Source organism: Lepus europaeus, chromosome 14, assembly GCF_033115175.1.
Source record: "Lepus europaeus isolate LE1 chromosome 14, mLepTim1.pri, whole genome shotgun sequence".
NCBI classification, from domain to species: Eukaryota; Metazoa; Chordata; class Mammalia; order Lagomorpha; family Leporidae; genus Lepus; species Lepus europaeus.
In genome coordinates this window covers 81,517,545-81,529,699 of record NC_084840.1, presented here as the reverse complement: position 1 = coordinate 81,529,699, position 12,155 = coordinate 81,517,545, and the positions used below count along the sequence as shown (strand labels likewise).

General features: G+C 41.9%; 1 protein-coding gene across 1 annotated transcript in view; it reads right to left on the bottom strand.

Annotated features, from left to right (window-relative positions):
* The window catches only part of LOC133773486 (POTE ankyrin domain family member B-like), a 67,425-nt gene extending 57,588 nt beyond the window's left edge, over positions 1 to 9,837 (bottom strand). Inside the window, exons 1-5 of the mRNA XM_062210809.1 lie at positions 9,817 to 9,837; positions 9,096 to 9,227; positions 7,656 to 7,762; positions 5,611 to 5,721; positions 3,086 to 3,156 (exon numbers count right to left, since the gene is read on the bottom strand). Of these exons, the coding sequence (XP_062066793.1) occupies positions 3,086 to 3,156; positions 5,611 to 5,721; positions 7,656 to 7,762; positions 9,096 to 9,227; positions 9,817 to 9,837 (442 nt within the window). The remainder of the gene's footprint in view (positions 1 to 3,085; positions 3,157 to 5,610; positions 5,722 to 7,655; positions 7,763 to 9,095; positions 9,228 to 9,816) is intronic.
* Positions 9,838 to 12,155: the final 2,318 nt, after the last annotated feature.

Genomic DNA, 12,155 nt, shown 5'->3' with positions numbered 1-12,155 from the left:
CTAGTTCCTAGATTTGACCTGTCATAGCCCTGGCTGTTGCAGGAATTTGGGGACTGAACCAGCAGTCAGAAAACATGTCTCTGTCTTTGCTCCTCTCTCTGCCTATTTAAAATAAATAAATTATGCGTATGTGTATGTATAAATAAAACAACTCACTCAAGCTACCACATGTGCCAAGAGTTGTCCTTCTTACTAAAATCAGAAAAAAATATTCTTTTCCATTTTGGGGAAAGCACATACTCATGCATGCATGCAAATATATACATGCACACACACATCATGTGACTTTCTTTGCATTTCTCATGACAGAGAATACAGTGAATAAAAAGTCAACCATGTCATAACAATATAGACCTCTCCGTAGTCATCCCTTGCAGGAAGTAGAAAAGTGAAGAGCATATTGACTCATCTATAGCAATCCCTCTCTGCCATCATTTCGAATCGCAGGGTAAGAATGAAAGACTTGGTGGTGTCAGTTTTGTCAAATGCAACCCTGCCTTTATGGGACTGTTTCATTCCATTGGGACTCATCCGGTCCCATTTCATGCAACAGGATGGTCCAGCAAGATGATGCATGATGTAATTTCTCTCAATCCTCCCCCATTACATAGTAAATGCTTATCAAAATCATACTTTGTCAACAAGTAAAGCATGTATCAGTGTCTATGCTGATGAGCAAAAACAAGGGAAAATGAAAGGATAAATGATATATTAAATACTCTTTAAACTCAATTATTTTAGGCCACAAACTTTTGGGGCCGGCCCTGTGGCATAGCGGGTAAAGCTGCAACCTGCAATGCCAGGATCCCATACAGGTGACAGTTCAGACCCAGCTGTTCCACTTCTGATCCAGCTCTCTGCTATGGCCTGGGAAAGCAGTAAAAGGTGGTCCATGTGCTTGGGGCCCTGCATCCACATGGAAAGACCCAGAGGAAGCTCCCAGCTCCTGGTTTCAGATCAGTGCAGCTCTGGCCATTGCAGTCAACTGGGGAGTGAACCAGTGGATGGAATTCCTCTCTCTCTTTTTTCCGCTCCTTCTCTCTCAGTGTAATTCTTTCAAATAAATCAATCAATCTTTTTTAAAAAGTATTCAAACTTTTAGAAACCTAAAAAGATACTCATTGTATTATTCCAAATATATGGCTATTCTAGGAACAGCAAAACTATGGAGATACTAAAAAACATAATAGAATCCAGGATTTAGGGGACAAAGAGGAATGAATGAATAGGCATAGCACGAAAGATTATTAAGAACAGTGAAACTATCTCTAAATGATACCATAATTTAGATATAGATTATTATGTATGTATCCAAATCTGAGCCCCAATGTAAAGTATGGATTTTGAGTGTTAATAATGTGTGAAGGTAGGTAGGTCCATCAATTGTAAAAACTGCATCATTTTCATGGAGTATATTGAAGATAATAGAGAAAGCTGGGTGTGCAGGCAAGTCATTGGGCACATGGGAAATCTCTGTGCCTTACTCTGAAATTTTCTCTGAATCTAAACCTGCTCTAAAAATTAAACTGCCAAAAAAAAAATTAAACTGCTAATAAAAATATGATAATCAATGAATGTCTTTTTACCACACATTACAATATGGAATAATCAGCTCAAAAACAAGAGATCAATAAAGATCAGTGACAGAGTAAGAGTATTATTTCCCAAGTTCAAATTCATGCAAGTATATAAAAGGGGCAGTGTTTGGCATAGCAGTTAAAACACCTCTGGGGATGCCAGCAACTCACATCAGAGTGCTTGTGTTTGACTTCTAGCTTCCTGCTACTGTACACCCCGGAAGGCACCAGGTGATGATCGAGAGAGTTGGGCCCCTGCCATCCATGTGGGAGACGAGTTTCTGACCAACTCTGCTATTGCAGGTATTTAGGGAGTGAACCAGAAGATGGGAGGTCTCTATTTTATCTCTGCATATTATACACAATTCACACATAAATATTATAAACAAAAAACTATTAAGTATTTATAATGCTTTAAATTTTAGAAAGAAATACATTGACTAACTACAAATTTTAAGTTACATCTGATAACCAGATACTCAATCCATTGCTCTTAGTTGAGTGGCAGACTGTTTGAGTCATCATCTGCTGTCTCCAAGGTATTCATTAGCAGGCATCTGAATTGAGAATGGAGCTGGAACTCAAACTCAGGCACTCCAATATGGTATGTGGGCACCCCAAGCAGCATCTTCACCATTACATCAAATGTCTACCTTGTGATTTTAATTGAATACTTAGGCAAGAAAATAACTGATAACATGTTATTTTGACAACACAAGTAACTTTTTAGTGATACAAATTGCTCAAAATAATGGATACACCTATGCTAAATTCAATTCATTCATTAAAAACATTTTATTTTTTTTTAATTTATTTGACAGAGTTAGACAGTGAGAGAGATGAGAGAGACAGAGAGAAAGGTCTTCCTTTTCCATTGGTTCACCCTCCAAATGGTTGCTATGGCCTGTGCACTGCACCAATCCGAAGCCAAGAGCCAGGTGCTTCCTCCTGGTCTCCAATGCGGGTGCAGGGCCCAAGCACTTGGGCCATCCTCCACTGCCTTCCCGGGCCACAGCAGAGAGCTGGACTGGAAGAGGGGCAACCAGGACAGAATCCGGCGCCCCGACCGGGACTAGAACCCAGAGTGCCGGCGCCGCAGGTAGAGGATTAGCCTAGTGAGCCGTAGCACCGGCCATATTTATTTATTTAAATGCAGAGTTATAGAGAGGCAGAGGCAGAGAGACAGAGATCTTCCATTGCTGGTTCACTCCCCAGCTGGCCATAATGGCCAAAGCTGGGCCATTCTGAAGCCAGGAGCTTCCTCTGGGTCTCTCACATGGGAGCAGGGACCCAAGGACTTGGTCCATCTTCTATTGCTTTCCTAGGCCAAAGCTGAGTGCTGGATCAGAAATGGAGCAGCCAGGACTTGAACTGACACCCATATGGAATGCTGGCACTGTAGATGGCAGCTTTACCTGCTGCACCACAGCATTGGCCCTGAAAAACATTTCTTACTCATCATATCTAAGGTGGAACCACTAGAAGTAGTTTACTATCAAAAGCCTTACCTGGATCTCTCTTTTTAAGCATTTCATAGCTTTGTTTTTCTTTATAATCCAAAATAAGCTGGTGATGTTTCCTATGTATAAAAAAGTGATAAAATTATGATTTTGCTTGCTCTCAACCAAACTGCTGAGAAGCAATAAAGTTATGATTTCAATATTGGTAAGCATTTAATAAATTCTTAAAAAGTATTTCTAACAGCATATCTGGTATCAGAACTTTGGCTATTACAATATGCTTAATAGTTATATATTCTACAAACTTTTTATAAGAGTACAGTTAAAAAAGAAAAAATGTAAGGTGAAGTGGCGATGAATTGAATGTGCTACAGCTCACTAAATTCAATAGTTAGCATGATGTAATGAAAGGTACCCTAAATTCAAGTCTTAGCTCTACAACCGACAGCTACTTCTTCTTGTACAAGTCATTTCCTTTAGCCTCAGTCTTCTTCTAAAACATAAGAACCTTCCAACAATTTTCACTAGGCTCTTATAAAGATTTAATAGATTAATATAAAATAAACATTCAAGAAAAAGTCAATCTATGGAATACTTTGTTGTTCAAATTCATTAAAGCATTTTGGAATCCCAAAGAAAATCTAATGTGTATTTTTCTTTGGATTTATTGGTTACATATGTGGTAGTTTTTAGAAAATGTTATTAATTTTGGTTATTGGCTGTTCCATGCGGCTTATAATTCTGGCTATCTCAGGTATCTCAGCTACTTAATAATTTTTTTTTGACAGAGTGGACAGTGAGAGAGAGAGAGACAGAGAGAAAGGTCTTCCTTTTCCATTGGTTCACCCCCCAATGGCCGCTGCAGCCAGCATGCTGCGGCCGGCACACCAAGCTGATCCGAAGCCAGGAGCCAGGTGCTTCCTCCTGGTCTCCCATGCGGGTGCAGGGCCCAAGCATTTGGGCCATCCTCCACTGCACTCCCAGGCCATAGCAGAGAGCTGGACTGGAAGAGGAGCAACCGGGACAGAATCCGGTGCCCTGACCAGGACTAGAACCCAGAGTGCCGGCGCCGTAGGCAGAGGAGTAGCCTATTGAGCCATGGCACCGGCTGCTACTTAATAATTTTAACTACATACATCATTGCATTAAGTTAGATAACATAAATGGCCCCCTATAACTGACTTAATCATTCACACAAAGGCCAGAAAACTGTCAAAAACTGATGCAAACTACTACAATTCCTTCTAACATCCTGAACTCTTAACCAGTTCATCTTTGTTAGAATGATGCTTAACCTCTCTGTTCAACTCCAGCTGACTTGGAAGACCAAACCCTAATCTTATACTTGGAACCTAATGATTTATGGATGGAGCACAGCACTTTTACAGCCAAGTAACGTACTTCAGATTCAGAGAACGTTCAAGAATGGCTTCCTGTAGGACAGAATTTGAAACTATTATGAACATGTGATCTGAGGTAGAGATGAAGTACTCTATTATTTGGCATACTTTCATTACTGCAGAAAACAGATTAGTTGAGGGGCCAACCCCACTTGATGCCCCACTCTGGGGAATAGTACATGGGCATTCCACAACCCAAAAAAAGATGCACACAGGACCTATGTGTCCCTTAGTGTACATATATGGTAGCAAAGCATACAGACACTGATATTTTACTGAAACATTTACTGAACCTATCACAGACTAAAATGATCCCAATGAGTATTTGCTAGCAAAGAAGACAAACAAGAGCCTTAAAACTAAGTCACCTTGAAGGATTAGGCTAAGATGTGGATTTCACCTAAGATTTTCAATGGATGAATCAATTTTCTCAGTATGTATGTGGTTAAACCTAGGCCAAGCTGCCTGAGTGGGGTGCTGATGCTTTGGGTACAATGGCTGAGTATGTAAGCATATGTAAGTCAACAAAGCATTTTAGCCTAAAAGTGTAAGGAAGGATCACCAAGGAAGAGTGGGGATTTGCATCAGTGAGGAAATCCTGGTAGCTTGGGTCAGTCATTATCAGACTGCAAGTGCAGTTTCAATAGCAACAGTGAAGGAATAGGAAAAAAAATAGAATTATTATAATGTCTCCAACTAATCCCCATCTGACTTGTGAAGGAAGATTGCCTTTGTTTGCCTTAAGGCACACCTTTGGCTCCTGAGAAACTCAGGAAGGATTTAGGAGATAGCTCCTGAAGGAACATATAAGATCTCCTGCAAAACTGGACCTTTCAAGGCCTAACTCATTAGAACAGTCAAAAATGTGACATTATTTGGACCTCCAACCACAGGAGTTAGACTTGCAATGATTCGGTCAATGTGGGTATAGCTAACCATAAATATCTTCAAATTCCTGAGACAAACAATCTCTTACCTTTTGCTACTTCTAACCAGTAAACACTTTTGCTTGGTTTCTGACTGATGAAGTATGCTGGTTCACTGTCATTCCCAAAGCCACAAAATCGTACCTCATCTAAAACATGCAATACCTATAAATATTTTAAACTTCACTTTTCTGTTGACTAGTATTTGAATGCAAAGACTAATATATTAAATTGAAGAACAGCATACTTCTCTGCAGGACATCCAGGGCTATCTTGGTGAGATACATCAATCTTCTGTTCCAGAAGAAGATTGACTATTCTGGTTGATCTATTCTGTTGGGCTAACATGAGGGTTGTTCTAAAATAAGAGAGAGATAACTTCATTATTAAAAACTTAAATAAAGTTGTTTAAAAAGCTATTTCGATGTATTTTACCCCTTTAATGTTTGCCTATGTAGAACTGGCCATTTACATGTATTAAAAGACATAAGCCTTCTGGGAGCTCAAGTACTCATTTCTAGAAATTACCTCCAAGGCTAAAGGAAAAAAGATCAAAAGGCAGCCCCTGAGGTATTCCACAAGAGAAATTGCTAATTTAAAGTCATTTAATGAAAAATAACTCTGTTGAGATCACTTATCTCAATCAGGCAAAGATTTAAACAGAGAACCCTGAATTTATCCCCTACTTTGACCTACTATACTATATATATTATAGTCAACAAGAAATCAGACAAGTGAAAGCAATTTGCAGGCTTAAAACTACTATAATGATAATTATGGTGATAGCAGTTTGATTCAACAATGCTGAGAAGCATGTGGTAGGTACTGAATGAAATTTTATATGCATAGAATCTTACATAGGCAATCTTTCCAAGATCATATATCTTGTATTTGGAATTTCTGGGAATTAAACACAGTATGTTGTGTCTTTTCACTTTATCACACACTATTTATCTTCATGAAAGGAAACGCTTACGGAACTAAAGTTCTATTTCTTCCTTCTTCCCATATTAATTACAAATAAAAATATCAAGAGCAGGTATTTAACCTGGCAGTTAACACACTGCTAAAGATGCTTTCTTCCCATATCAGAGTACCTAGGTTTAATTCCAAGATGCAGCTTCTGATTCCAGGCTCCTACCAATTCGGACCCTGATTTGTAGTGATGACTCAAGGAACTGACTCCTGCAACCCATAGGGGAGACCTGATTGTGTTTTCAGCTCAAAGCTTCAACTCAACCCAGCCTGGGTTGTTGCTGGAATTTGGGCAGTAATACCGTAGCGTTTCTGAGTTTCTCTCTCTCTCCTTCTCTCCCTCTCCCTCTGGATGTAACTCTCTCTCTCCCTGTGATAAAATTTTAAAGCACAACTTTAAAAATAAAACAAAATACCAAAATGCGCTGAAAATGAAACAGAAAACAAACAAACCTGATGTAACCACAGTATCTGTAATAACAACTTCTAGTCATATGGTGATAACCTAACACCAATCCTCTTAAGAGAAGGTAATTTAAGGCAAAAAGTCATTCAAGAGACAAAATGATTTTCAACTCCTATTTATGTTTAACAAAGCATCTTTAAAAGAAAGGTATGTAAGAAATATTAAAATACTAAAAATTAGAAAGCTCAATATTGAGTCATAAAGTGAACTCAAAGCTAAAAGTCCATACTTTGTCAAACTAGTAAAACTGAATAAAAGGTTATATAACCAAAACAAATCAGATTCTAAATAAAAAACACCAGTTGTTGGCCAGCGCCATGGTTCACTTGGCTAATCCTCCACCTGCGGCACAGGCACCCTGGGTTCTAGTCCCATTTGGGGTGCCAGATTCTGTCCCACTTGCTCCTCTTCCAGCCCAGCTCTTTGCTGTGGCCCGGGAACACAGTGGAGGATGGCCCAAGTGCTTGGGCCCTGCACCCGCATTGGAGACCAGGAGGAAGCACCTGGCTCCTAGCTTCAGATTGGGGCACTGCGATGGCCGTAGTGGCCATTTGGGGGGTGAACCAACAGAAGGAAGACCTTTCTCCCTGTCTCTCTCTCTCTCTCACTGTCTAACTCTGCCTGTCAAAAAAAAAAAAAAACAGTTGCTATCACAAGGGAGTATTAATTTATTGTTCCTTTTGCTACCCAGACTGAATAATTACTTTCCTTAATAATAGGTGAGTTGTGTGGCTATTTTCATTATATCTTAATAATATGTTAATCTTATTTTTATTAATTTAATGTTTATGACTTCAATGACTGTTGCCACTTGACCATTACTAATGTTATAAAAGAGTGAAATATTGTACCTATTCATGTTATCCACTGCATAAATATCTGCTTTGTTCACAATTAAAAATTCCACCATCTTCTCTCTATTTTCATGGACAGCAATTAAAAGTGGTGTGAAGCCATCCTGTAAAAAAATTCATAGTTCACAATATTACATATTTCTCAACTGAACTGGAAACATTTCAAATGATTCTATACACTTAAGACATACAATATAGAATGTAAGTACACTAGGCTCTTCATTTTCACCTCCTTGCCTTCACATGTGCTTTGCCTTCCTTTAAAAAACCGCCTCCCAATTGCCTCATTGCATGAAATCGTCATTTCTAAACTACACTTTAAACGTTTACTGGTTCCAAGAGTCTTTGCTTCTCTTAAAGCAATCTTCATAGCATATTCCAATTATGTGATTGCTTCCAATACAAACCAAGAACCTCTTGAGGGCAAAGGCTGTTATTTTTTAACTCTGTATTCCAGCACCTTAAGACACAGTTTCAGCAGCTTTAAGTGTTTTTATTGAACTGATTATCTACAGCAATGTATCTCTCTCTCATTCTATATATGTTTATATATATTATATATATGTTTATATATATATATTTTCTGCACAAATTATGTATTGAGCCTCAACAGGATTCCATGATCACCTAGGCTTGAGAAAGTTTACAGAACTATGCACCACACATTCCACAGGTTTCAGACAGTAGCAACTGGAAGACATGTGCCTTGTACTGAAGGGGACAGCCTCTGCATGGCATACCACTCAGTATTATGAGGTCAGGGATACCTGATTTGATTCTTTAAGAGAACCATGAAATTCAGGTACTGCCTGGGTCCCCTATATCTTACACATTGACATAATTCATTGAAGCAAATTACACAATCTCTGAACCAAATTCATTCTATTTCCTTCATGCTTTTCTATCAGCTAGAGATGTGATTCTAACTGGTTTTGTATAAAACAAGCATTGACATGTAAAACCTTTACTTTCTTTAGTATGCTCTATTTTATCAAATATCAAGCCTAATATGTCATAAAAGACTCATAATGCCAAATATACAAATTTCTAGCACTTAATTACATTCCATTTGTATTTAAACATGCCAGATTGTTTATCAAATGTAAATATTTAGTTCAAAAGATTGTTGATACTAAACTATTAAAAGAATTTCCATCTGTATTCTTACCAACATCATAGTTTTCAGTTTTAAATCTGCCATAATGATTAGGTGCCAGCGTTCTATGAACTTAACAGACATACAGAGATAGTCTATTACATAGCTTCAACTAGAAAAATGTTCACAATTTGCTCTTATTCTTTTTTGTGCCAAACAATTTTTATTTTCAAAAACAACTTTATTCATGACACATATTAAAAAAAATTCCCACCCTCAATAGACATGATCACTGGACCAGCACTGCCTGGAGATGGACTCATATTCATCTGCTTCTCTACCTCATTCTGCAGCTCTTTTAGCTTCTCAGCTTCCTCCTCCACCTCCCTGACTAGGGCTTTGATCGCTTCCAGCTCCGGGTCCTCAATGGCGCTGTCCCCCGGGTCACCCTCGACCAGTCCCAGCTCTTCCTCCTTGTTAAGAAACTGGCACAGTTTTAGCCAGGTGGCCGCACAGACCAGCTACCTGAGCCAGGCTCCACCCTCATCCTAATGGGATTCCTGCTCCTGCTTCCCTGCCTGCCCTCAGGCAAACTTTTAAAAGGGCCTGTTCCTGCGCGGTGCGCCGGCCGCAGCGCGCTACCGCGGCGGCCATTGGAGGGTGAACCAACGGCAAAAGGAAGACCTTTCTCTCTGTCTCTCTCTCACTGTCCACTCTGCCTGTCAAAAATAAAAAAAAAAAAAGGGCCTGTTCCTGAACACGTACTCTCTTGGCCTCTCTTGGCTTCTCTCCTCCTCTCGTCTCTCTTCTCCCTCCTGTCTCTCTCTCTTACAGTCTCCTTCTCTTTTTCCTTTGCTGCCCCTTCACTCCGGTCTGTAGGGTGTTCCCCAATAAACCCTTTCCCTTACTCTGGTGTCCGGTGTGCGACGGCTAACATTAAGATATAACATTGGTGCCATGACTCGGATAGCCTCATATTGGTAATCCAGTGACCCCCAGTGCTCTGTGGTCCTGGATTTCTGCCAGTCACAAAGCACACCTCTGGAACTCCTTCCACGCTACCGAATGCTCTGCGATCTCCATCCACACATTGGCCTTCCAAATTTTGAGGTAAGACGCGGAACAGGAAGCTCTCACAGCGACTCTACTTGTCTACTGAGCTGTGGTCTACTCTCATCTACATTCATCTGAGGCTCTTCTACTTTCTTCCAAGGTTGTAGTGCTAGACACCACAACTCCTACTTTAGGCCTTTAGCCTCTACGGACACTGTGTCCAGGCAACAGTGGGTGCGAGTGACGACTCCATCTCTGCTCGCCTTTTTACAGGCTAGGCCCTGGGCTCCAGCGGGCGCTTGGGTGACGACCCCGCCTTCTGCTCCCATATTCTCTGGCTAGTCAGACAGCCGGGATGCAAGGACGCTTGCAATCCACGGATCTGGCTCTACAGGTCCCAATGGGAACTTTTCTCGAACCGCATTCCATCTGATGGTCCCTCTCAAATTGGCCCCAGCCCTCAAAAAGTGGCCCTTCCCTGAGGGATTGGAAGTCAGAGTAGTTTGACCCTGCTAACACCTTTATCACTTCCTTGAGCATTCGGGAAAATGGAAGGAGATTCCATACATTCAAGCCTTTTCCTATCTTTGAACTAAACCTTCCCTGTGTACTTCTTGCTCTCCTGCTCAAGTCATTCTGGTCTCCAAGATTTGCACTAGGGGGCAGAGGCCTGAGCAAAAAAATCCTTTCTTCGGAGCGGAGCCGAGTGCGGCGGGGGCCAGCCGTGTGCGGCGGAAGCGGAGCCGAGTGCGGCGGGGGCCAGCCGTGTGCGGCGGAAGCGGAGCCGAGTGCGGCGGGGGCCAGCCGTGTGCGGCGGAAGCGGAGCCGAGTGCGGCGGGGGCCAGCCGTGTGCGGCGGAAGCGGAGCCGAGTGCGGCGGGGGCCAGCCGTGTGCGGCGGAAGCGGAGCCGAGTGCGGCGGGGGCCAGCCGTGTGCGGCGGAAGCGGAGCCGAGTGCGGCGGGGGCCAGCCGTGTGCGGCGGAAGCGGAGCCGAGTGCGGCGGGGGCCAGCCGAGTGCGGCGGAAGCGGAGCCGAGTGCGGCGGAAGCGGAGCCGAGTGCGGCGGAAGCCGAGTGCGGCGGGAGCCGAGTGCGGCGGGAGCCGAGTGCGGCGGGAGCCGAGTGCGGCGGGAGCCGAGTGCGGCGGGAGCCGAGTGCGGCGGGAGCCGAGTGCGGCGGGAGCCGAGTGCGGCGGGAGCCGAGTGCGGCGGGAGCCGAGTGCGGCGGGAGCCGAGTGACAGAATCTCACCAGCGCGGGAACCAACGGAGGAGGGTAAGACCTCAGAAACCCAAGACATTGAGGGGGGAGGGAAACAGAGGCCTCACCCTTCACTCAACAAGCAAAACAAAGAGCACTGCGATCTTACATATCTAAAGTGCAGCCAAACTCAATAACTTTAGCAAAACTGGAGAACACATTGAGGGCTGAATAAACTCTTGGTGTGGTCCCAGAGGTAGATCAAACGAATACTCACAGAGGCCAGATTTCAACTACCCTCAACTCCACTCCCAACTGAGTCAAAAAAAAAAAAAAAACATAAATTATCTCCAACATGCCAAACAATAAACATAGAAGCCGAGGTAACAAAAGCAAGGAAGACACTATGACGCCCCCAAAGGAGAAAGACACGCCAAAGCAAGATTATGAAGATGAAGAGATAGAGGAAATACAAGAAGCAGATCTCAAAAAAGTGATAGGAACATTAAGAAATTCTCAAAAACAAATTCTTGAACTACAGAAATCCTTAATGGACAAGATAGAAAATCTCTCCCGTGAAAATGAAATATTAAGGAGAAATCAAAATGAAATGAAAAAACTAGTAGAACATAAAATTGAGATACTGACAAAAAACCTCAATGAAATGAAGAACTCAATGGATCAAATGGCAAACACACTAGAGAGCCTTAAAAACAGAATGGGTGAAGCAGAAGAGAGAATATCGGAATTAGAAGACAGAGAACAGGAAAGGAAACAGGCAAATCAAAGAAAAGAAGAAGAAATCAGAAATCTAAAAAACACTGTCAGGAATCTACAGGATACTATTAAAAAACCCAACATTCGGGTTCTAGGAGTTCCTGAAGGCATGGAAAGGGAGAAAGGATTAGAAGGCCTTTTTAGTGAGATACTAGCAGAAAATTTCCCAGGTTTGGAGAAAGACAGAGGCATCCTAGTACAGGAAGCTCATAGAACCCCTAATAAACATGATCAAAAGAGAACCTCACCACGTCACGTCATAATCAAATTCACCACAGTGAAACACAAAGAAAAGATCCTAAAATGTGCAAGAGAGAAACGCCAGATTACTCTCAGAGGATCCCCAATTAGACTTACAGCTGACTTCTCATCAGAA